The 22,458-nt window shown below is 47.8% G+C and overlaps 10 protein-coding genes across 10 annotated transcripts; 2 read left to right on the forward strand and 8 right to left on the reverse strand.

The window, feature by feature from the left end:
- Nucleotides 1–273: 273 nt before the first annotated feature.
- On the reverse strand, nucleotides 274–2,268 carry FOBCDRAFT_231373 (major facilitator superfamily domain-containing protein). The gene is made up of 3 exons (XM_031190076.3): nucleotides 1,805–2,268; nucleotides 1,460–1,744; nucleotides 274–1,405 (listed from the first exon to the last, which is right to left on the reverse strand). The coding sequence occupies exons 1-3, from the start codon at nucleotides 2,007–2,009 to the stop codon at nucleotides 399–401; spliced, it is 1,497 nt and encodes a 498-aa protein (XP_031034061.2). The 5' UTR covers nucleotides 2,010–2,268; the 3' UTR covers nucleotides 274–398.
- A 1,463-nt stretch (nucleotides 2,269–3,731) lies between these two features.
- FOBCDRAFT_231375 (S-adenosyl-L-methionine-dependent methyltransferase) lies at nucleotides 3,732–4,895 on the forward strand. The gene is made up of 2 exons (XM_059609860.1): nucleotides 3,732–4,540; nucleotides 4,592–4,895. Exons 1-2 carry the CDS (start codon nucleotides 3,880–3,882, stop codon nucleotides 4,765–4,767), a joined length of 837 nt encoding a protein of 278 aa, XP_059465817.1. The 5' UTR covers nucleotides 3,732–3,879; the 3' UTR covers nucleotides 4,768–4,895.
- On the reverse strand, nucleotides 4,855–6,348 carry FOBCDRAFT_264142 (major facilitator superfamily domain-containing protein). Its single transcript, XM_031190078.3, has 2 exons — nucleotides 6,163–6,348; nucleotides 4,855–6,112 (listed from the first exon to the last, which is right to left on the reverse strand). Exons 1-2 carry the CDS (start codon nucleotides 6,317–6,319, stop codon nucleotides 4,917–4,919), a joined length of 1,353 nt encoding a protein of 450 aa, XP_031034063.2. The 5' UTR covers nucleotides 6,320–6,348; the 3' UTR covers nucleotides 4,855–4,916.
- Nucleotides 6,349–7,078: 730 nt separating this feature from the next.
- FOBCDRAFT_298472 (uncharacterized protein) lies at nucleotides 7,079–8,488 on the reverse strand (the record flags this gene model as incomplete). The annotated part of the gene is made up of 6 exons (XM_031190079.2): nucleotides 7,079–7,282; nucleotides 7,336–7,805; nucleotides 7,856–8,155; nucleotides 8,203–8,246; nucleotides 8,294–8,319; nucleotides 8,372–8,488. 6 exons carry the CDS (start codon nucleotides 8,486–8,488, stop codon nucleotides 7,079–7,081), a joined length of 1,161 nt encoding a protein of 386 aa, XP_031034064.1.
- Nucleotides 8,489–10,404: 1,916 nt separating this feature from the next.
- On the reverse strand, nucleotides 10,405–11,373 carry FOBCDRAFT_322952 (uncharacterized protein). The gene is made up of 2 exons (XM_031190080.3): nucleotides 11,352–11,373; nucleotides 10,405–11,297 (listed from the first exon to the last, which is right to left on the reverse strand). Exon 2 carries the CDS (start codon nucleotides 10,992–10,994, stop codon nucleotides 10,440–10,442), a length of 555 nt encoding a protein of 184 aa, XP_031034065.2. The 5' UTR covers nucleotides 10,995–11,297; nucleotides 11,352–11,373; the 3' UTR covers nucleotides 10,405–10,439.
- A 2,150-nt stretch (nucleotides 11,374–13,523) lies between these two features.
- On the reverse strand, nucleotides 13,524–15,154 carry FOBCDRAFT_231381 (glutathione S-transferase). Its single transcript, XM_031190082.3, has one exon. It carries the CDS (start codon nucleotides 14,934–14,936, stop codon nucleotides 14,010–14,012), a length of 927 nt encoding a protein of 308 aa, XP_031034066.3. The 5' UTR covers nucleotides 14,937–15,154; the 3' UTR covers nucleotides 13,524–14,009.
- A 155-nt stretch (nucleotides 15,155–15,309) lies between these two features.
- FOBCDRAFT_52484 (XAP5, circadian clock regulator-domain-containing protein) lies at nucleotides 15,310–16,649 on the forward strand. The gene is made up of 2 exons (XM_031190081.3): nucleotides 15,310–16,056; nucleotides 16,109–16,649. Exons 1-2 carry the CDS (start codon nucleotides 15,322–15,324, stop codon nucleotides 16,463–16,465), a joined length of 1,092 nt encoding a protein of 363 aa, XP_031034067.2. The 5' UTR covers nucleotides 15,310–15,321; the 3' UTR covers nucleotides 16,466–16,649.
- Nucleotides 16,613–17,062, reverse strand: FOBCDRAFT_279255 (uncharacterized protein; the record flags this gene model as incomplete). Its single annotated transcript, XM_031190083.2, has 1 exon — nucleotides 16,613–17,062. One exon carries the CDS (start codon nucleotides 17,060–17,062, stop codon nucleotides 16,613–16,615), a length of 450 nt encoding a protein of 149 aa, XP_031034068.2.
- Nucleotides 17,063–18,048: 986 nt separating this feature from the next.
- On the reverse strand, nucleotides 18,049–19,042 carry FOBCDRAFT_231385 (transcriptional regulator PAI 2-type). Its single transcript, XM_031190084.3, has one exon. It carries the CDS (start codon nucleotides 18,967–18,969, stop codon nucleotides 18,199–18,201), a length of 771 nt encoding a protein of 256 aa, XP_031034069.2. The 5' UTR covers nucleotides 18,970–19,042; the 3' UTR covers nucleotides 18,049–18,198.
- Nucleotides 19,043–20,162: 1,120 nt separating this feature from the next.
- FOBCDRAFT_206375 (luciferase-like domain-containing protein) lies at nucleotides 20,163–21,338 on the reverse strand (the record flags this gene model as incomplete). The annotated part of the gene is made up of 1 exon (XM_031190085.2): nucleotides 20,163–21,338. One exon carries the CDS (start codon nucleotides 21,336–21,338, stop codon nucleotides 20,163–20,165), a length of 1,176 nt encoding a protein of 391 aa, XP_031034070.2.
- Between the last annotated feature and the right edge of the window lie 1,120 nt (nucleotides 21,339–22,458).

Genomic DNA, 22,458 nt, shown 5'->3' on the forward strand with positions numbered 1-22,458 from the left:
TTCATTTTGTATTCATGGATGCTTCCAGACACTACTCCAATGGATTCCAGAGTCGTGGAATTGACAGGACCGCATTGTCTATGGCCAGCATCCAATCCAATCGATGCACTCCGGAGGGGAACTATGAAGAGTTAGAAGCAATACCGCCAAGCCTCCGCGTTCCCTATGGACACTATTTACTTTTACATGAACGGATCGAAATGGAGGATTTTGTTCTTGAGGGTTGATCCATCAGAAACAATTCAGAGTCAAATTCAAGACCGAATCACCAACAGAGTCATGGACAAACGGTCTGCTAGAAAGCTCTTTGATTCATTCGTGATTCATCAACATTACGCAAAATGATTACCTGGGGTATGTATCCAACTTTTGTGAACCAGCCACATGTACAACTCTATCTACAGCAAATATCTGTATGTCGGCGCATTATCGCCCAGCTCGGCCTTTTCCTCGTTGGTGAGTTCGGTCTGCGGTGGGTTCGCATCTCTCTTCTTGTTCTCGTATAGAATCACGGCAGCGTATGAGAGACACGCAATGATCGACAAGATGGTGAATGCAATACAGATAGAGTAACCCGGGATGAATTTCGGTGCATCCTTGGCCAAGAAGGAATACACGGCGATAATACCACCAATGTTTCCGAAGCCAACTTGCCATGCGCTGCCAATGCTTCGTCTCCTGTGACCTCCAAGATTCATGTTGAACCAGCAAACAATGATGGGCATAGCGGTGTATGCGCCCATGGTGACGAGGAATAGAGCACCATACTGGACAGAGTGGTTGTTGTGGACGGATAGAAGAATTGCGAACCCGGCGATGGCGACGAGGATGGCAAAAATAGCAAATGAGGCTCGGTGTCGAAGTTTGTCTGACGCGAATGCGACAGCAAGCGAGAAGCCAAAGGCAGCGGCCCACGGAGGAACGCTGTAAAGCTGTGTCTGAATGGGGCTGTATCCGTATGTCTTGATGATACCAGGTGCAAAGTAGGCATAGCCGTATGCGGGCACAATAAGACCGAAGTACATGAAGCCACCAATGATGATCTTGTAGTCCTTGAGCACGCTGAGCGCATCGGCGAAGGTCGTCTTGCGCTCGGCGCCGGCGTGGCCCTGGTCGATGCGCAGTCTTGCTGTGACGTAGTGCTTCTCTTCGCTGGTGAGCCACTTGGCCTGCTCAGGGAAATCGGGGAGCAGGAAGTAGAAGAAGAAGCTAACGAGAACGGTAAGACCGCCCTCGAGGATGAAGATCCAGCGCCAACCGGCGTAGCCACGCATACCGCTCATCTTGCCGATGGCTGCAGCAAGAAGGCCGCCGAATGCGCCGGCGAGGGTGGTGCTGTTGAAGAAGAAAGAGTAGCGGCGCTGGGCTTCGTGTCGACGATACCACATGCCGATCAAGTAGAAAGCTGCGTTTGGTGTAAGTCATATGTGCTATTTCATGATGCGCTAGATCAACTTACCACCGGGGAACATGCCCGTCTCAAAAAGACCCAGGAAGAAACGAGTCGCAATAAGACCGCTGTAGTTCTGAACCAGACCCTGGAGGAGAGTAGTAAGGCCGAAGAGGAACATGTTCAGGCTGAGCCAGACATGGGGCTTGAAGCGCTTGAGAAGAATGTTGGAGGGAATCTCAAAGAGGACGTATGGCACGAAGAAGACGACGAGGGCGGTATTGTATTCTGTCTTTTCGAGGCCGAGTTCTTCGGACAGGCCAAAAACGTCGGCATTGGCGATGTTTACACGATCTGTAAGTCATGGTGTTAGCCGATTATTTATGCGACGCGACACGGTATGAGTATACGAACCCAGGAAAGCGAGCAGATACATGATACACAAGAAAGGAATGACATGGAGATCAATCTTGGTCATGAGCTTGGTATCAGTGGTACTCGACGGGCAAACCACCGTAGCGTCGTCTGTGTGAACGGCATCGCGAACGTGGGAACGCTCAGGGTCGAGGGAAACGGGTGACTCGTTGCCTTCGTCTTTTTCTGTGTGGTTGAGAGCCATTGCTGCTAAACGATGGCTTCTAGCAAAGGTATACTGAGTCCGTATGAAGACAAAGCAGAGGAGAAGGAGAAAATCAGAGTGCTCTGCAGATCCTCAAACGTGGAAATGAGTTGCGGGCCGGCACTTATAAAGAAACTTGAATGTCTCGGAGCAAGTCCGCCTTTTTAAACCCTGGGTAACACGACGAGTCACACCCTCTTCTCTCAACAAGCTACCTAAGGCAATTTATCACTATACCCCAACCAGTCAAAGATGATCAAATTGTCAATCCTACAGTGGATCGTTGCATTGCAACGAGAAAGACCCAGCCGAGGTCGGGGTAACGAATTGCAAGGGGGACGATGCCTATCATGACGCTTAAGCAGAGCAGATCCACAGACTCCATGCGGATGGGGGTTAGATCACCCCGCAGGTAACAAGGAGTTCGCCGGGGCCGGGCCGTTCAGCAGGCTCTTGATTTACGGCCGAGTTACGGAGCGAAAAGTCTAATGGATTGTTCGTTAATCCCGACTGTGGAGGAGCAATTGGACCGATGTCGCTTGTACATTCCAATATCGGAGATAATTTATCTCGCTTGACAAAGGTACGTTATCAATTGCTTTCATCTGAATATCCGTGATTCATATAAGACGAAGAATGCTCGGGCTTTGATCTGAAGTTGAAAAACTTGGCTCTGATACGCCACAGCCGAGGAGCCGTGCTCGATGGTGGCGGCTCTGCAGTCTTGGTTGGAGAACAAGGGGGCCCATTACAGCTAGAAAACTCAATGACGATCGTTGGGGTTACGTACTGGAAAGTTACAGTACAGCACCTGTCGCGAAACTCTAGGAGAATAATCAGTCGAGTCTTCGCTTTTCGGCACGGGCGATTCCTTCGCCCTCATCTCAGAGGTGCTTTACCAAGAAGATCTAGAGGAATCCTCAAAATATAGATAGAGTATCAAAGCAGGACAAAAGGACCAACAGCAAGCCACAATATGCAACTTTGTTTTGTAATGCATCTGTTGCTGTAGTCAGAGGCTGAAAAAGGAAGCTCAATGTTTCCCCTCACGGACCAAACCCCACGGGGAAGTGCACGAGACAGGACCTCGGGAATATGGCCAACGAATGGCGACTCTTTCCATTACTCCTTCATAATGTGCTAGGCTGCTTGCGATCTTGAGTTTATTCTCTGCCAGCGCCTGCTTTGGGTTTTCGACGGAGGCGTTCCGCCCTTTTTCTCCGCATCGTATTGTTTGATGTCTTCACGCTATTGGGGATCCGGAACGTTGCTCCCGGACAAGAAAAGGAGCTTGTAAAGTGGAATAGTTGTTTCTTTGAGATTGTCATGTCTTTACTTCTATCATGACTTTGCAAGTTCTGTTCGAGCACGCCTGATGATGGAGTCTTGAAACTTACATTCAACCCTACCACGGCAGTTCTCAAGGCTCTGTCCGCGGAAAGTCCGTCGCATACCATCGACCAAAATTGACAGTGATCTCCTATTTCCTTGTTAGAACAAGCTCTAGAGCTACTACTCGGTATTGCAACAGAACAATATGGAGAAGACGTACTTTCTTTTCAATTGCTGTCGGTTTCTTGGAGTTTGCTCGTTGATGAACAACGTCTCGGCTTATTGGTCCGGAGTTGAGGCTTTCTCCACTGAGGGTCACCGGAGTTGAGCAGCTCTGACGACCTCAGCTCCGGTAGGAATGACGAAAGAGTAGGGTAGGCAGCGGAAAACAGCTTCGCCTGCCTCCAGTGGGCAAAACATATATAATTCCTTTACAACAAACTTCAGATTAATTTAAGAACCTAGAATAGACACTTCAAGATTGATTTATTTTAGAAACGCAAAGCCACTTGAACAAGCAATACTCAAACAAAGGATCATGGTATCAGAACACAACGATTACGGCCACGGCTATGCAGCTACCGAAGTTAGACATCATGAATGGCGAACGGCCGAGAATAGCAGCCCGCATCTTATCCCAAAGCTGCAGGCCATTGTCAAAGAGAACCCAAAGATTAAACTCCTCGACGTTGGTGCTGGCTCTGGTACGATCTCTGCCTCTTTGGCAAAGTACATGCCTGAAGGTGAAGTTACTGCCACCGACATATCCGATGAGATCCTTGTTCGAGCCAAGGAGTATGCCGAATCTCAGGGCGTTTCCAACATTAAGTTTCAGCAAGCCAACGTGTTCAAGCTGCCTTTCCCAGACGCAGAATTTGATGTCACCCATGCGCATCAGGTCCTCTGTCATTTGGATGCACCGGTAGATGCCATCCGGGAAATGCTCCGAGTTACTAAACCAGCGGGCACACTTTCTCTTCGCGAGAGTGACATGCACATGTGGTGCATCTGGCCTGAACTTCCAGCCCTCCTCAAGTTCCATGAGCTTCAGGTTAAGAACATTTCTGGCAAGGGTGGACAAGACAAGGGAGGCCGTCAACTTCTCTCATGGGCCCTGAAAGCTGGGGTTTCCCGTCGAGACATTATCTTGAGCTTTGGGACGTGGTGCTACAGTGCACCGGAGGACAAGAAAGCATGGGGCAAGTCAGAAATTAGTCGACATACCGAACAATTGCACTAACATACTACAGGATCAGCCATGAAAGATCGCTCGCTGACTGGCTTCGCGCGCGACAAGGCTATTGAGATGGGTAGTGCGACTGGTGATGAGTTGGATGAGATGGCAAAGGCGTGGGAGGAGTGGATTGAAACGGATGACGCTTCGCTAGGTATCATGAATGGCGAAGCATTGATCACCAAGAAATAAAAGAAGAAGACGGATTGAAGACCTTGTAGCAATTATAGAATTAATAGTCATGGACTGAATGAACAAGCATCATTTTGGAACACCAAATCTCTAGCCGCCGTCCTTTTCTCTATTCCTGAACTGCTAACGCGAAATCTCAGTGCTTGCAATTACAACATCAATCTTGCATATTTTTCGAGCCCTTTCTTCCCAACAGACTTGACGATCTTGCAGATAGGTGCCCACGCTCCAAGAATTGCCGTGACGCCAGTGCAAAGAATCATCGGACCGTACTTGGTCGCATACCCAAGGCTATCACCACTTGCCAACGAACTTCCTGCTGAGATGAGCGCACCACTGAGAGGCCCCGCAACAATGAAGCCCAGCCCACGGCCTCCGAGTAGCATACCAAATACCAAGGATGTATCGATCGATTCGTTCGTCCCCTTGACTTCTTGCAAAGCTCCTGACCATGTCGCACTGAACCCACCAGCAAAGAATCCATAGAGAATCACAAAGACCACCATAGTGCTTATTTGACGATCCAAGCCCCATAGGAGGAATACCGGAAGTGCGCTTCCCAAGGAGGAGACAAGAATGACTTTGGCACCAGAGATCTTGTCGCCTAACATGCCATGGATGAGAGATCCAGGCACAGAGGCAAGCGAGAAGAGCGCCAGCAAGACCGGTCCTGTGACGGATGAAAGTCCAATCGCGGTGGCATAACTAGCCAAGTAGGTGCTCGGCATCAGATAACCCAATGACTGAATGATTATGCCGAACTGAAGCATCCAGAATGAAGCGTGTCTAAAGAAAGCAAAGCTGATAGGACGCGGCCTGGAGTCACGGCTGATTTCGACTCGAGGCTTCAGAAAGAAGAGTGTTGGTAAAGTCATAGCAACTGATGCCACTGTCCAAGACAGTAATGTTGCTTTGAGCCCGAATCGCTGGAGCAAGACGTTGAAGAGAAACGGCATGGCGACACCAACGCTTGATTTACCAGCCCACATAACTCCATAGGCAAGACCTTTCCGCTTGACAAACCATTCGTCCATGTAGAGTGAGATTGGGCTGAAGAGCAAGCTGCATCCGATGGCATACAGAACACCCTGGGTGGCGATGAGACCAGCAACATTGCCTACGAAGGCCGAAGCCGTTAAGCTGATTATGGTGATAGCTAAGCCGAGAGGACCGCACCACTTTCGAAGACGTGGAAAGCGATTTAGAACGATGAATGCCACAGGCATCATGAGATACATGATCCCTGTCTGAGATGCGCCAATGGACGCGATAGCACTTGGGGAGGCTTTGAGATTGGTATGAGCGGTGTAGTACTCTTGAAAGATCCCATAGGAAACAGAGTATCCTAAGAGCAAGTTAGATGTGTTTCGAATAATCGAGAGATTTAATACTGACCCCATATAGGCGCTTGGGCAACTGTACAGCAAGCTAAGGCTGTATAAGCCCCTCGACCTCGATCTGTCGGTGGAAGAGCATCAATGGATGAGAGTCCTGCCTCATCGTTGTCAGTTGGGCGAATACTCGCCAACTCAAGAGAAGTTGTGGTCGTCATGATTAATTTGGAGATCCATTGAAGATGATTGAAATCTCTGCCAAGCCTCACGATATATATAACACAAGGGAGAAAAATGAGTCAAATCCTTAGATCTCGGTGAACAGACTTCTTTCCTCTTTGGGAAGCTCAAGTGTATTTATAGCAAATGAAGTCATGGTTCATCGTGACTATGCCCAGTCTAGCCAATTGGACTCACGATGGTTCCGACATCGCAACTTCGGGATCGATTTGCGATAAGGGGGATAGCGACAACGGTTTTCTTCCTGATGAAAAGTGACATGGTTTCGGAAGAGGGAAGAAAGACTTGATCGGAATGACATGATCAGACATGAGTTTCCAGGAGGTCTAGGGCTCTTGAAAATTTCAAATGATATCTCCAAGCAATCAAAAATATTTCTGCAATTCATTATTTGAAATTGGTCATTGAGAAGCTGTATAGTGATCCTTTCTACGAGCCGAACGTGAGAATGAAGATCTAAAGAGCCTTTCTCTGGCCCATGACAAGTTTCCATGTAAGTATCATTCTGAGTTATTCCCTATTTAGATTATATAGCAACAGAAGTGGAGGGTATGCTGCATTTATGGCAAGATGCAAATGATCGATTTCGCGCTATGAATACTTCCTTAAACTTCAATACACCTCACCAATGCCTGATGCAACGCTCCCAGCCTCACAAACACCACTTACAGATACATATAACTCTCCCCAACATGCTCTTATTAGGCACTCCACAACTTTTACGTCTTGTACCAATTCTAGAAACCACCATTAGGGTGAATAAGAACCTTCGTATATCCGTCAATTCGCTTGTCAAACTTCTCATAAGCTACTTCAGCTTCTTCAATGTTGATCTCATGCGAGACAACGAAGCTGGGCTTAGCTCGACCAGAAATAATAAGATCTCGGAGATATCTGTTGTAAGACTTGACATTACATTGGCCAGTGCCAATAGTAAGTCCCTGACTAAATGTTAAATTCTTGTCGCTTAGCGAGACCGTGTCGGGAATCATACCTTTTCAAATAGCTTGCCAAAGCTAAGGCTGATCATCCCCTTTGCTGATGCCTCATCAGAAGCACCAGGATCACTAGGGACGTAAAGACCAGGAATACCCAGTCCACCACAAGCTCTTGTCACTTTAATCATGTTCTCCAATACAATGTTGGGCTGCTCAGTATCACCGCTTTTACTGACCGCCTGGTAGCCGACAGCATCAACAGATCGGTCAACCTCCTCTCCGTCGTTGGCCTTGATGATCATGTCAACAGCATCTCCCTTTGAAAAATCAATTGGCGTGCAGCCGATCTTCTCGGCGGCCTGGAGACGCTCGGGAACACGATCAACAACGAATACTCTGGATGCGCCACGAAGAACAGCGGAGTAAGCGGCCATGAGACCGACGGGCCCAGCACCGAAGACAGCGACGCTCTCGCCTGATCGGAAACCAGAAATTTCAACGCCGTGCCACCCGGTAGGGAAGATATCTGCACAGTGTTAGAGAAAGACACAAGAGATAGAAAGTCGACATGCTCACCAGCGAGAAGAATGAAATCAGCTTCATGCTCCTTGCCAGCAGGGAGCTTGAGAGCGTTGAAGTCGGCATAAGGAACTCGGATATACTGTGCCTGTCCTCCCCGATAAGGGCCCATGGCGACATAACCATAAGCACCTCCGGCAAATCCGGGGTTGACACCAGTGCAGAAAGCAGTTCTGCCCTCTTCACAGTTACGGCATCGGCCATCAGCGACGTTGAAGGGCATGACGACTCGGTCTCCTTTCTTTAGCAGCGTGACACCTTCGCCAAGCTGTTCGACAATGCCCATGTTCTCATGACCTGTAAAGTTAGTAAGGAGATGAATTATGTGAGAACAGGAACCGTACCAAAGGTAATGCCGGGTTCTGCTGCTGTTCGGCCTTCATACATGCTATGACTTGTGAGTATTACTTTTTGTTTTCATATTGTTCCCCTTACTGTAAGTCGGAGCCACAGATAGCAGCCTGAGCATTTATCAGCCATTGAGACACCTACAGAGAGATTTGGGAGTCTTACAGTTGTAACCTTGACAATGACGTCGTCAGGATGCTCCAGCTTAGGAAGTTCAATATCCTGAACCTTGACCTTGTAAGGGCCTTGATAGTTGACAGCCTTCATAGTTTGTGTAGTCATGATGAATAGTGATGCAAGTGTATATGGCAACTCTAGAGTGTCGAGGAAGAGAGATAAATAGTATTTGAGTTTAAATACACGATTATTTATACCCCGCGTTTCCAAGCATCACAGCCACGTCCTCTTGCCATGATTACCCCAGGTCGGGACTTGCTCGGGATTCTTACCGTCATCGTCTAACGTTTGTTGCCTCTTCGAGATGCCTCGATGGTAGGTTGATGCGGGGAAGCCAAGCCAGAATAACCTACCGTTCTCGTCAATCTTAGGTAGAGAACGGCCCCACTCCTTGGGTGGGATACATCGTATCTTCACCCCATTATTGAAGGTAACAAGCTGCGAGTTCAGAGGATCTGGTATAAACCCTTGAGCGGCATCAGTTTGCGAACGAAGAATCACATCTCGTGAAACTCTGCCCATTTATAATAAACCATATTACTCTCCCTGTTCGAAGAATACCTCATGCCTACTCCCACTCAAAAGATGGATGTACACAAGAGCGAGCAGTGGGGAAAACACCAGTCGGCGGAAATGGCCTAATCAAGCGACTAAGAATGCTGACTTGACCTACAGCCAAATAAGGAAGATCTCCCCGCGGAGCATCTGAACTACACAGATCTTGGTGCAAAAGCAATTGCTTTTGCTATTCGGAGAGAAGACCAGCGAGTAAGAACAACTATATAGTTAGTCCGCAAAAGGAGGTTCGCTCCCTTTTGTACGTGACATGACCCATATCCATAGCTTTGGTATCTCCCTCGTGAGTAGGGAGGGTGATATTGAGATTGCGAATTATGATATGACAGACCAGGCTTTTCATGCCACATAAGAGAAGGAAAACAAAAGAAATGATACAATACGAAAAACCTAGCCATTGAAAGCATAACAGTTGAACTTTCAATTTTTCTGGTTCAGATCCATGTTTCGCGCATAGTCTTGTTCCAGTTGGGACTCGACTCATCACTTACACAAAGCTCATAATATGCCGACAGAGTGATACAAAACAATCCTTCAACGGGTTGCCTGGCCTGAAAAATGGCTGAGACTGACTGAGATTTGTCTTATACTCTCCGTTGGCCGATGGGTCAGTCCAGCACGCTGGATCCCTGCGAACTGGGCGCAAAACGAGAGCAAGAACATCGGGTTTTCTTTCCTATGGTAAATCGGTGTAAGCCACATGGTGCTGGGGACCCGTGGAAATTGTGAAACCGGAATTAACTACGTAGTAATTCGCAATAAGTTGTGAGACACCCACTCTTCAACAACATGCAGCCACCTGCAGGTAATCCGACCAAGAAATCGTATAAAGATCACGTTTCACGATTGAGGCCGAGAGGCTTCTAGAAACTCGAAAAACAATAGCGCAAGCAACGTAGCGCAAGAAATTGCAGCGAAGACGTGGCACAGCAGGTATGGCTTTCATTGAATGGCGTTCCGGGGTTGGACGACTCCCTCGAATGTCTCACAACCATGCGATCTCCCATCACGACCACACCGCTTTACATTGTTTGCAACACGAAATATTCAATAACTATATCTCATCATACGTGGTATTGCCACAATTCTTCGCTGGTGACGGTTGTTATTTGGATCGCTCATGGCTGCATTGCGAGACGATGTCACTGTGTCAACGGCTGGACAAAATCACGAGAATCACACAATTTGAGATCATGAATATGTTTATTGCGATGCAATTATTCCACTGAATGTCTAAAATGCTGCTATGGCAGCTTTTCCCATATTCCTCCATCCAATTAATGCTATTAGTCTAATGAATGTCATGGAGATCGTAGATCATATCCTTCCGTCGTCACGGCGTAGTCGTGGATGAAGAGTGGTATCCCAAAAAAGCAAAATCCAACTCCAAAAGCTTGCGCTTAAAAGGTATTAAAAGATATTGTCATGAATCGCGAATGAAGAACAAGTGTCGTGAGAAAAGTGCCCCCCCCCCCCCCCCCTACAGGACAGCCTGCATCTCGAGGACAGGAACCTTGAGCTGCTTCTGCTGGCAAGTCACCCGACGGTTGGAGTAGGCCTTGTCACCACCGGCCTTGTAGTGAGCGTTTTTCCAAGTCTTCTCGGTGCACTTGGGAGTGAAGGTTGTGTTGCCCTTGGCCTCGTACCAACCGCCCTCTTTCACGCAGGACCAGTGCTGGAAGATGGCGATGACGCCGGACTTGCGGTTGTATTTGAATGAAGCAGAGTCGCCCTCGAAAGGAACATCGCAATTGTAGTCGGTGTTACCAGTGAAGAAGTCCTTCTTGGCGTCTGTGGACTTGGCTGAGCACTTACCCTCATAACCAACGCCGCGGTTCTGAAGAGTGAAAGTGACGGTGGCAGAGTTTGTCTGCTTTGTGGGAGTGTTTTGGGTGTAAACGGCCTCGTACTTGAAGTCCTTGACCGTCCATTCAGTGACCTTGCTGCCCTTGTCCATACAAGTCTCTCGCTTGGTGAGAGTCTGAGGGAGGGCCAGGGCGGAGGTGGCGAGGCAGAGAAGGGTGAAGAATTGCATCTTGGCGATTATTGAGAGGCTACTGAAAAAGTAGTATGAGCTGAGGGAGAGAGGATTGAGAAAGATTGTGACTGATTATAAGTTGAGCAGTGAGGAGGTTGGTCCGCGAAAGAGACTAGACTGTGGGGTGATGAGGATGATCTTTGTCTGTGATGGGAGAGGATGATCTTTTGGAGTTGAAGTCAATTGATGATCTTTCAACCTCAAATACGCGAGCGGACAAGGCCTCCTTTATACTTCAACCTAACTCACTCGGTAACCAGTGAATTATGCATATCCGTGACTCAGATGGGGCCGAGTTCACTACATTCTCAGCACAAGCGTTGAGAATGATGGAGAATATGTCAAGTGACGTACCACAACCACAACTCACTCGCTGAGTCGCATCACACTCAACTAACACCTGCTGGGATCTCGTATTCCCGCCGTGGGGGCCATGTCTTCAGCTCGGCAGTCCGGTACGGTCTTGTGCATGCACAGCGCGCCTAAAATAGTAGCTCAGGTAACTAACAAGGTCCAGAACCTCTGCCTACGGGGTAATACTATTGCTTTCCTTTGTGTTGTTATTGATTCTTGATTCGAGATATTAGGGGTACGTTGTATTAATCTTGCTGGTCTATGCTACCCTGACGGATGACGCGGGACGGAAAATATAATGCGTTGTTGTAGGCCCCAGGAATGCCATATTCTGTAGCGGATTACCCCAAAGAATCACAAGCTTCCACTGAATGCCTGCCGGGGTCTTCTGTAAGTCAGCGTTGAAGACCCGCTTACAGTGGAGGAGTCTAGGAACCAGGCCGTAGGTCCGCATGAAACATTGACGACTGGTGGGCTTTTCTTTATGCTTGTTTGATCACGCTCAAGGGTTTTTCACAGCTTTATTCAAGTTGAGCTTCTACAATGAGTTAGTTGGACCATCACCAGCCACCACAAGTATTGACGACAGACGGGCTAACCGTCGTCAAACAGTTTTCCGTGCCGTCAAAGTTCAAGGGTGGCTGGCAGACGCACTAAGCTAACGCGAAAATCGGAAGATCACTAACATGATGGATTATGGTAACTTTCATCGCACATCAAAGCTCTCATGAGGTAATTATGTTGGGAAAACTCTTCATGCTTGGTCACTAGGTCGGTAAGAATAGAATAGTAACAAAGGATCAAAATATTGGGCAATCTTTGCAAGCTTGCGACGAATGATATCGCGTAGCACGGTACACATTCACGATATATGCATGCAAGTCAAAGCAAAAGGCATTGTAACACGACAGGCAGCAACAACGAATCCTCGTGGCAAACTCACAAGTTACGCTGTGTGTGTCTTGCCCTGGCAGATTTTCAACTCTCAACTGTCCCAGTCCTTGTCAAAAGCGGGAAAAGCGGAAGAAACCTCGAAAAGTTGGACTGTGCCGTGTCTAATTCTAGACCCAGGATCCAACCCCATCTCACCAATCTATGATCGGCGAGTCCACCTCTCCGCATAAACGAGAGGAACAACGACGGCCATCGAATGTTTGAACAGGCACGGGGAGAGGCACAGGCTGAACTGTTACGGTGACCGTCAGGTGGCTTTACTGTTCATTCACCGTCCGCAACGTTTCTGTCAATAAGTTCCAGATATACACGCTTATTAAGCGTACCACAAACAATTTCCAATGACGGCTATCAGCTGACTCCAAGAGAGCGGTCTGCGGGCGATTGCCTCGTTGACATTTCACGACGCTGTCCGATGGCATTGACCGCTAGAGATCTAGGCCTGTGGAACCCCAGAAGCCCTCGGCAGGGATGTTCCCTCAGCTCATGACTTGCATCCCGCCCCGTCATGCATGGTGTTGCTAAACATATCGACGGGCAAACAATAATTACTAGTCAGTCCATGTAGGCTTCTGACGTTTACGTGACATCGTTTTTCTCTCTATTCTGCTCAATTGCCGTGATTGTTCATATCTTGCGAGTTTTTGAACATCTGCCTCGGACGGAGCCATGTTTATTGCATGTGCGACGGCCCGTATCGGTATCCTACCGGCCGCCGACGCCGGAGCCGATTGACGACGGGACATTTGTGATACCGCTGTCGGAAGTCTGGGACTTTGTTTGTGAGATGATGCGTAGTTTTGTACGATGTCGAGTATTATTGGGTGGTAGCGAAGAATGACGCCCATGGTCTAGGTACCGAATGGTCGCGTGTTGAAGGTCGAGGGTGAACCTTGTAGAAGGCGAGGACTTCGTTTCTTTGTGAAACCCTATTGTTTGGCTGCCTCCTTGATTGCTTTCTTCATCTACGCCTTGTGCTTTGGGGAGACGTTTGTCAAGCCACTGAATGCCTCCCATTTGTTGAAGACCCAGTATCTAACCGAGTCTTGAAGTGGTGTATGTTTAAACAGGTTCATATCCCACTGCAAAAGTGCGGCTCTTTCGCGGATCACAGTAGCTTAAGCCACCGTCGGCGTTCAACAACACCCACCTGTACGATTTCGGACTTTTACTAACTGCGATGCTACGTTAAACCTTTGCGTCATCATGTATCTAGGCGAGTAATGGAAGGCTCGTCCCGTGTTCTCGAAGTCCTCCTGCATTGTCACGGGCGATTCACGAAGCGATTGGCTTTGAGGATGGTTACGTACCATTCGCCGTGAAGCACATGAATCTCAACGGCGTGTAAAGGCCCTTTTTGATCCGTAACCATCGTATCGCAGTCAACATCAATGTAGTGACATCACCTGTTTGTTGAGAGGACAAACTTGTTCAACAGTCCTTCTCAAGCCACTACTACGTACAGTCTACGAACGAAAATTAGACGTCGTGACGACGATAAACTATGGAAACCGGGAAAGTATCCTCGGCGTGCCTGTGGCTTATATTCATAGTTATCAGCTTTAATGTACTACGTGAAGGAGTAAAATGAAACATGCTCTGGCGCTAAGAGGTATATGTAAGAGAGAAGTTATCCGAGTTGATTCAAAGCCGAAATCGCAATGTTTGCAACTAGATATCTCTAATAGTCGTTACTCAAACCCCTCAAGGAAGACGCTTGCCCGAACGCGTAGCCTGACCAACTTCAGAGTTGGTAGTATCCTCGGCATATCTCTTATACGCAATGATGTATCGGTCATCTGCACTCCAGGTCTCCTTCACACTATCACGGTTGAGAATTGCATCATACCACTTCTTCCACCTCTTCCAAATCTCCCCATCTTTACCTTCGTCAGACTCCGGGATACCATGGCCGCCCTCCTTGTAGTGATCAATTAAGAACAGGCGCTTCGCCCATGGTGCTAAGCAAACATCCACGAGACTCAGAGTCGAGCCGAGAAACCATGGGCCTTCAGGGTCCATCTCCTCAACTAGAGACTTGATGCGTCCTCTCAGTTCTTCTCTTGCCTCATCAAGGCTAAAAGGCTTGTCAGGAGTGTGCTGCATGAGCTTGTACCATGAGGGAATGATGCGTGTGCTGATATGATCGATCCAAATACGACATCTTGCCCTCTTATATGGATCGGTAGGAAGAAGTCGAGGCCCATACTTAGAATCGTCCGTGAACGCCTCATCGAGATATTCACAAATGATGTTGCTCTCAAACAGAGGCTTCTGCACCTTGCCCTTCGGGTCAACGGGTACTGCAAGAGTAGGGACCAATCCACGGGGATTTATGGCCATGAAGTGAGCCTCTTTCTTGTATGGGTTGATCTCTACATATTGATGAGGAATCTTCTTTTCGTGAATAGTGATCCAAGTTCGTTGGACGAAAGGGCAGAACCAGCCTCCGTAGAGCTTCAGCGGATGCTCTTCAGCATGCTGAGCAGCAAACTTAGCGGCTGCGCCAGTTGGTTCTGGAGGTAGAGAAGTGTCGACGTTGGTCATGATGGATCTAGTTCTAATATTTATGAATCTTGTTTCTCTTAATGAAGTTGAAAGCAGAGCTCGCAAGAAATAGGTTTGTTGCATGTCTAACGGCGGTGATGGGCTAAGGTCAAGTTAATGACGTCGAAGCAAAGGTGGAGTTTATCAAGAGGAAATGGTTGGCAGACAACATCTTGTTCAATAATTACGCTGCACAACCGTCATTAGAATTGTGATATGTATTTCTAGACCTCCAGTCAGTCTTGATATCTCAAGACTTAAACATATCGGTGGGAAATTATTACAGTGAGCGTTTGGCTGACCATGACTTCCATCCATTGAAGCCCACCCTGGAGCAGTTGAGCTTAGACGTTATGACATATGATAAACAGTGCACGATGGTATTTGACACCGTCTTCTTATCGTTATCGCAGCTATCGAGTTAACCAAGCCATTTTATTCCACCAACTGTTACAAACTAAACCATAAAATGTCAGACTCAAGAACGTCGCGGTTCACACCGCAGAACAAAACCACCAACGAACGACTCTCCACGCATACGGTCGGTCTCGTTGCCCTCTCCGATTTTCGCAAACGACGCGCCGAAGTCCTTGAACAACAGGAGCGCGAATCTCGAGAAGCTGCGTTTTCAGGCACGTCCACTCCGGATGCTTCCTTGACAGGCACTCCTGACAACGCTGGCAGTGATACAGGAAGTGGCGCGCAACCATTGAAGAAGAAGAAAAAGAAGCAAGAGAAGAAGCTGCTGTCGTTTGACGATGAAGAGGGTGAGGATGAGGGACCATTGATAAAACCGACAAAGGCCAAGAAGTCCGGCGCAGTCGATACCGAAGGCAATGAAGGCGAGGTCAAGACCAAATTCAAGGCAAATGCTTCGGTGGGTATAGTACCCAAAGCCATGACGAAAGCTGCATTGCGCAAGGAAGCCGCTGAACGAGACGCATTACGTCGCGAATTCTTGGCTATCCAAGCAGCCGTCAAAGCGACCGAGATTGCGCTACCTTTTGTATTCTATGACGGGACTAATATTCCTGGTGGAATCGTCAGATTGAAGAAGGGCGACTTTATATGGGTGTTCCTCGATAAAAGTCGCAAAGTTGGCGCCGATTTGGGCGTGGGTGAAAAGTCCAATGCAAGGAGGGAATGGGCTAGAGTTGGAGTGGACGATTTGATGCTTGTTCGCGGAACAGTCATTATACCTCACGTAAGTTTTCTCGCTGGCGCTTGTTATTGAACAGCTTCTCATTGCCGTCTAGCATTATGACTTCTACTTTTTCGCCATGAACAAGACACCCGGTCCTGATGGCGAGCCTGTATTTAAGTACAGTGCGGAACCTCCTCGAAAACCCGAATCGAGCGATAGTGCCGAACCCATTGATCCTCTCGTCACGCCCGCCTCTAAGGCTGCTGTTGCAGACGCGCTTCCCGATATTAACACCCTTGAGGGCGCTGACGAAGATCCCACTCTTACTAAGGTTGTTGATAGGCGGTGGTACGAGAAGAACAAACATATCTTTCCTGCGAGTATGTGGCAGGAGTTTGACCCCGAGAAGGACTACGGGAAGGAGGTGAGGAAGGATGCTGGTGGTAATACGTTCTTCTTCTCGCGCTGAGATGGTGCTGTCGACTGTCACAAAACATCGATATGTGCTTGGAAGTGGGTTGTGGCGGCTCCTTGGGCGTTGGATATATCACGAGTGGATCACCTTTTGAGTTTGGCTGAGAGGTCACAGATACACTCAAAACGCGTGGGAAAAGCTTCAACCGAAGAGCATCCAGCCTGCCCAGCACGCGCCTGCGAGCACCCACCATCCAGGCCAGAAGAGCATGAGGAAGACTAGATTCCCGCTGCCGAGAATGAAGACGGCGAATTCGTACCAGAGCTTTTTTCGTAATCTCTGGACATTCTTGGAATTCCATGCACTGGCGACGGCTTGGGTAGACATGTTGAAGCTGTGAAAAGCGCTATACTTTGCTGCGATGAAGGCGTTTAGGGACAAGATCTTGCTCCCCTTGAGGACGGCGACGAACGCGCTGCTCGCGATGATGCAGGCATGGAGGCAAAGGAAGATGGAGATTGAGCCGACAAGGCTTTGGAAGCGAAGGGCAATTTGTAGTGACGGAACGATCAACCTGGTGATGTCGGAGCGGGGATGGGTCGAAACGTTCAGATCCACTTTGGAAGCGGTTAGAAGTGTCGCTTTGTCCATGATCTCGATCTGGGAATGGAGTCTCGATTAAGTACCGAAATGAACCAACGGTAGATCGAGGCTTGCAACAGCACAAGAATATCAGAGAAAAAACGAGAATGTCTTTGACCGTTCAGCAACCCCCACCATCTGCAGCATTAATTGACTCTTTGGTGTTTATATAAATTATCTTGAATTCCAACCCCCACTCTGCATCTCCATAGCATGCCCAACGCCTCCCGCATCCAACGGCAAACGCGAGGCTTTTTACCGTCTAGAACGGTCACAAGCTCGAAACTCTACAACCACATTCCGCTTCTGCCAAACGTAACTTGCTGATATGAAGCCTCAGGCCCGCTTCAAGCCCCTCATCCCGTGCAAAGTGAGCGATTGAAGGGTTGCAACACGACGACCCACGGCGACACGTGGGCCCGCTGATTCGTTGCTCGGGAGACTCTTATTGACAATTGAATAGCGAGCGCGGGATGGCCTCGATGCCGGATCTAGATAGTGGGTGAGATCTTCAAGACCCTGAGTAAGGGACTTTGCTGCACGTGGGAGTGAAATCGTCTTTTGGGGGAGTCAGAGTTAAACAAACATGGGAAAGTCAATCGTGTGGAATAGCATAGCTCGGTGTCTAAGGTAAGCTATTGTATGGAGTGCAGCGGGAGCCAAGCCCCAATGACAGGCTCCACGTGGGAACCTGGCTGCCGTCGTTCGCTCGTTGAGGCCGGAGTGACAACTGATCGTCGACCGTTCCGGGTTTTAACGATCGGGGGATCGCCGAGACGGAGCACGGCATTTGCAAACCGTAGTCCGGGTTCGTAAAATGGTAGCAACGCCTGGCTACGAATAATAGAGAACCGACATGCTTTCAGAGCAGGTCTATCAATTCCTGTTAATGAATCACCGACTCGATGGACAGTCGGATGCTTTATAATTCATGTATAAGTTAATATTGCTTTGCTTCGTGCTTGACTTTATTATAGAAACAGCTTCTATATTTTCTTTTATGAAGTACAATCCCTTATGGTTCGCTCTGCAGGTCACCGAGTAATTTGATCTAAGCAATGCATACAACATTAATGACTTCTTACTTCAGTTTCTTGGCCCACCAGCACTTCTGGGACAACAGTACTATTCTCCAGATGCCTAATTTACACGCTTGCCTTTTTCGCCTCCTTCAAACCACTTCGAGTCTGAACCAGCTTCGACATCTCCTTCGCAGTCTCAGATTCAAGCCTAGAAAAGCCTTTGATGACACCTTCTCGATCACCCATGCCCATCTCTTGGCTCATCTTGAACTTTCCTCCCATGTGCGTAATTTCAATCTCGATTCCGATGATGCTCTTCTTCAGAAGCTCAATGAATCGATCAGGAGCATCAGAAACCTTCCAGTCCACAGGGTTGTCACCGCCAGTAAAGCCCATAACATTAGTCTCGGCATGGCGGCTGAGGTCCGAAATCTGTTTTGAAAGAAATCGTCCAGCCTCGTCGGTCTTGGTATCGTAAAAGATCTTGGCCCGGCCGTAGACTTGTGCTGCCGCGTAGTTCCATGTTGGAACGACTTTTCCAGTTGTAGGCTTGGTTTCTGTGTAGAACTTTGGTGTGACGTAGTGTTGAATAGGGGAGTTGAAAATAACAATAACGTCTTGCTCGATTACATTATTCAAGTGTGGGTTTTCGGTGAGGTTCTCGATCATGGCTTTGCTCTGAGGGTTGACTCTGGCGAGGTGACCTCGTAGCTTTCCCAACTCCGTCTGGCTTGTCTCATCTTCGATATCTAGAACGAAAGGGATATGGCTGGACTGAAGAAAGGGGAAGTTTGGGGATGGAATGGCGGTAGTCAGAAGACCCAATGGGTTCTCTCGAATTAGCTTCCTGAGCACCGGAAGCTCGGTTTCGGCGTGAGGTCCTTTGATATACATTTCTGTTGAACTTGGATATTCAAATACGAAGAAGGTGAGTTTAGGAAGATACTGCGTAGAGACAAGGATTTCAAAAGTTGAGGCTGGTATTTATTTGCAGACAGTGAAGAGTCATCCAATGATTATATGCAAAACAGATGAACGCCCTGGACCAATTACAGGAGCCGTAATACCAATTCGGGGTACTGAATTGACTATCTCCTCGGAGCTTTATTCTAGCCAGCGGCATCGAAGTCGATCATATGGAATCATTATAACCTTGTATACGTTAAACTGCCTTGCTTTGCCCACAATCGTTATAGTCATGTGGGAACTCGTAAGGATGGCGGGCTCTAGTAGATCAGTCTCACAAATCCATTCCTATTTCGCATAATTTCTGACGACTGGCTTGCCTTGACATTTGAAGCTGAATCACAAACTATTAACAAAAGTGATGTTCAGTAGTAGTCAAACAAGCCTAGCCTTGAACAATTTCGTTGTAAAAGTGTCATAAACTGCCGAGACTTCACAGGCTGCAATGTCGAACCATATGTACAGCTGAACTTGTAAACCAATTCTCTGATTGGTTGCTGATGTGATCTTGGCTTTGGAATCATTCTTCAAGTTTGCGGGGCTGTGGGGTTGAAGATGTCTGAATGGTTCGATGTTTTAAGCTGCATCTTTGGTTTTACGACTCATCTAATCAGCTGAATTTTATTGCGTAACTATAAGTGACTACACTAGAATTATGGCCGATTCAGGAAACAATAAGAAATCATCATTTTTGCCCTTCTGGGAAGTTTATATCTAGATGAGTAGTACGGGGATGGTTAAGGTGCAAGCTGACGGTTGGAGAAAGACTTGCCTGCTTGTGTGAGCTATAGTAGGACCAATAAGTATATAGGATTTTCTTATTTTCCTGTCACTCTTGCTCCTTACGCTTTGGAAACATTATATTGCGTTCCTTTTTGAGGTATATAAGCTTACATTACAGAAACCCGATATTCGTGATTCCAAGTTTGGGACCCTGAGACTAAAAGCATGGAAGCTCATATGCTGTCATTTGGTACAAGCACAAGGAGACCTGATTTATGATCCCTAGTGGCCTTTGTTAGATAGAATCCAAGAATTCAAGAATATTTCATTCGTTGTCAATTCATTTTGAACGCTATGCACTATGAACTCAATGCTAATCCCAAGCAACAACCCAGAGCTTAAGCAGCGACGGGAACAACCTTGGTCTCCTCCTTGACCTCCTGCTTAACTTCTTCCTTAGTAGCTCCATGGCTGCCATTGGCACCGTTTGTGCCATTCTGTCGCTCCTTCAGAGCAGCTCGTACGCCAGGCAGGATGTATCGACCATAATCGATGGCATCGTTAAGGTTATCGTATCCACGGATAGAGATAAGCTCGGCACCGAGGTCGACATAGTCAAGAATAGAATCAATGACAGTCTGGTGAGAGCCTACCAGGGCTGTAGATGCACCTCGAGCATTGGTGGCTGTGACGGTAGGATACCAGAGAGCACGATCTTGGACCTCACCCTTCTTGGCGATATCAAGCAGACGTTGGGATCCAACGTTCTGAGGGCGGTTGTCGTTGGGTGCAGCCTTACCAACGCCCTTGGGTCGGTTCTCCTTGAGGAGGTCTAGGGTTCGGTGAGCCTTGGCCCAAGCGATCTCTTCTGTATCGCCGATGATAGGTCGGAAGGTAACCCAGATGCGAGGACGATCTTTACGGCCAGCCTTCTCAGCCTCGGCGTAGATACGATCGATCTGCTCCTTGGTTTCCTTGAGGGGCTCGCCCCATAGACCAAAGATATCAGCGAGAGCGCCACCAATACGGTAAGCATCATCAGATGAACCGCCGACTGAGACGTCGATGTGACCATTCGTAGGGCGGACTTGGTTGGAAAAGTTCTTGAAAGTATAGTACTTGCCCTCCCAGTCGAAAGGCTCAGGAGAAGCCCATGCCCGTCGAAGAATCTTGATATACTCCTCTTGACGAGCATATCGCTCAGACTTATTCAAGAAATCACCCTCACGGGCTTGCTCGGTGTCATCTCCACCAGCGATGAAGTGAACAACAACTCTGCCTTTGCCAAGCTGGTCAAGTGTAGCGAGAGCCTTGGCGGCGACGGTAGGGTAGAGGGTGTTGGGGCGGAGAGCAATGACAATCTTGATTTGCTTGGTAACAGCTAGGATAGTGGCACCGATGGTGAAGGGGTCAAAGGAAGAGGAGTGATAGGGGATGAGAGTGTAGTTGAACTCGTAATCATCAAGATTCCGGGCATATCGGACAAGGAACTCGGGATCAATTCCAGCACCGGGAATGGGGTTGAGCTCCGTAGAGGGGTTGGGGAAAGTTAGACTGATGAATTCTGTAGGCATCTTGGCGTTTGATTATAAGATGTTATCTGATTAAAACAACGAAGCTGAAGTCCGCAGAGATATCCCAAACTCTTATATCAATACTAACGTTACCTTGAATTTGTTTTAGACCCGTTGTATATGCATGCTAGTCAAGTTTCATTATTAATATCGAGTATGGCGAAATATTGCGACACATAGTTGACGATCACGCCTTCGCACCCACCCCGATCTCGGCTAATCAGATCAACTGTAACCTTTGTCTGAGAGATTAAGAGAACTGTGAGAATATCTATTCTATTTGGATTTTATATATGGTTAAAGACATGGTGATAATATAGATTTGCTATTTGTAGCTGAAATAAGTCTTCATGCCTATCCTGACCCACTACGATAATTAACAACTTGCCCAGCCGATATCCTAACTCTATTGCCGGTATTATATAGCCATTTGGCTCTTTAGATCTTCCCCAAGGTTCCCCGCTCACTTCCCCTCCAGTTTGTATCCTTATCCTCTTATGTGACAGGGTCTACGATGGCGTCAGATTGAAACAGGTCCACCATAATGACACCTGCGGCCACCACCGACGGGTGGATGTATCCGAATTCGATGCTATAAGGGTTTTTGAGCACCTCATTGGATACATTTATCGAAATCCTTATCTGAAGAGTCCGTCTCTATGAGCTGATCGGTCCATATTTGTTCAGATGTGGACTGTCCAAGAAGGTGTGTCGTTCGATCAGCCAATACTTATTAGCGGAGGGAGATGTCAAGATCCGGCCATCCAGGCTGGACCCTTATTTATAAGCTGCGATGTTTATTCCCGCATGTAGACCCTTGCCGAGTGGGATGTGAAGTGCATTGGGCAGATATGGTGTTGACATGCCTCCGCTCTATCTGATAACCATCTTCTTCACACTTCATAAGTTGATATGTTTAACCACGGACTTGAAAATCCAATCAGACGTAATTATTGTTCCTAAGTAATATAGGAAAGATGTAGGAATTACACTGAGGTCTCGTTATACAAGCTATCGTTTTCAATACAGTGACCACTACAGTTCTGCTTGAATCTACATAGAGAAAAGCATGTAAGAGTTGCACTTTTGAGTAATAAGTGAAAGAGAGCCACCCATAAGT

This window comes from Fusarium oxysporum, chromosome IX (genome assembly GCF_013085055.1).
Source record: "Fusarium oxysporum Fo47 chromosome IX, complete sequence".
Lineage (NCBI taxonomy): Eukaryota > Fungi > Ascomycota > Sordariomycetes > Hypocreales > Nectriaceae > Fusarium > Fusarium oxysporum.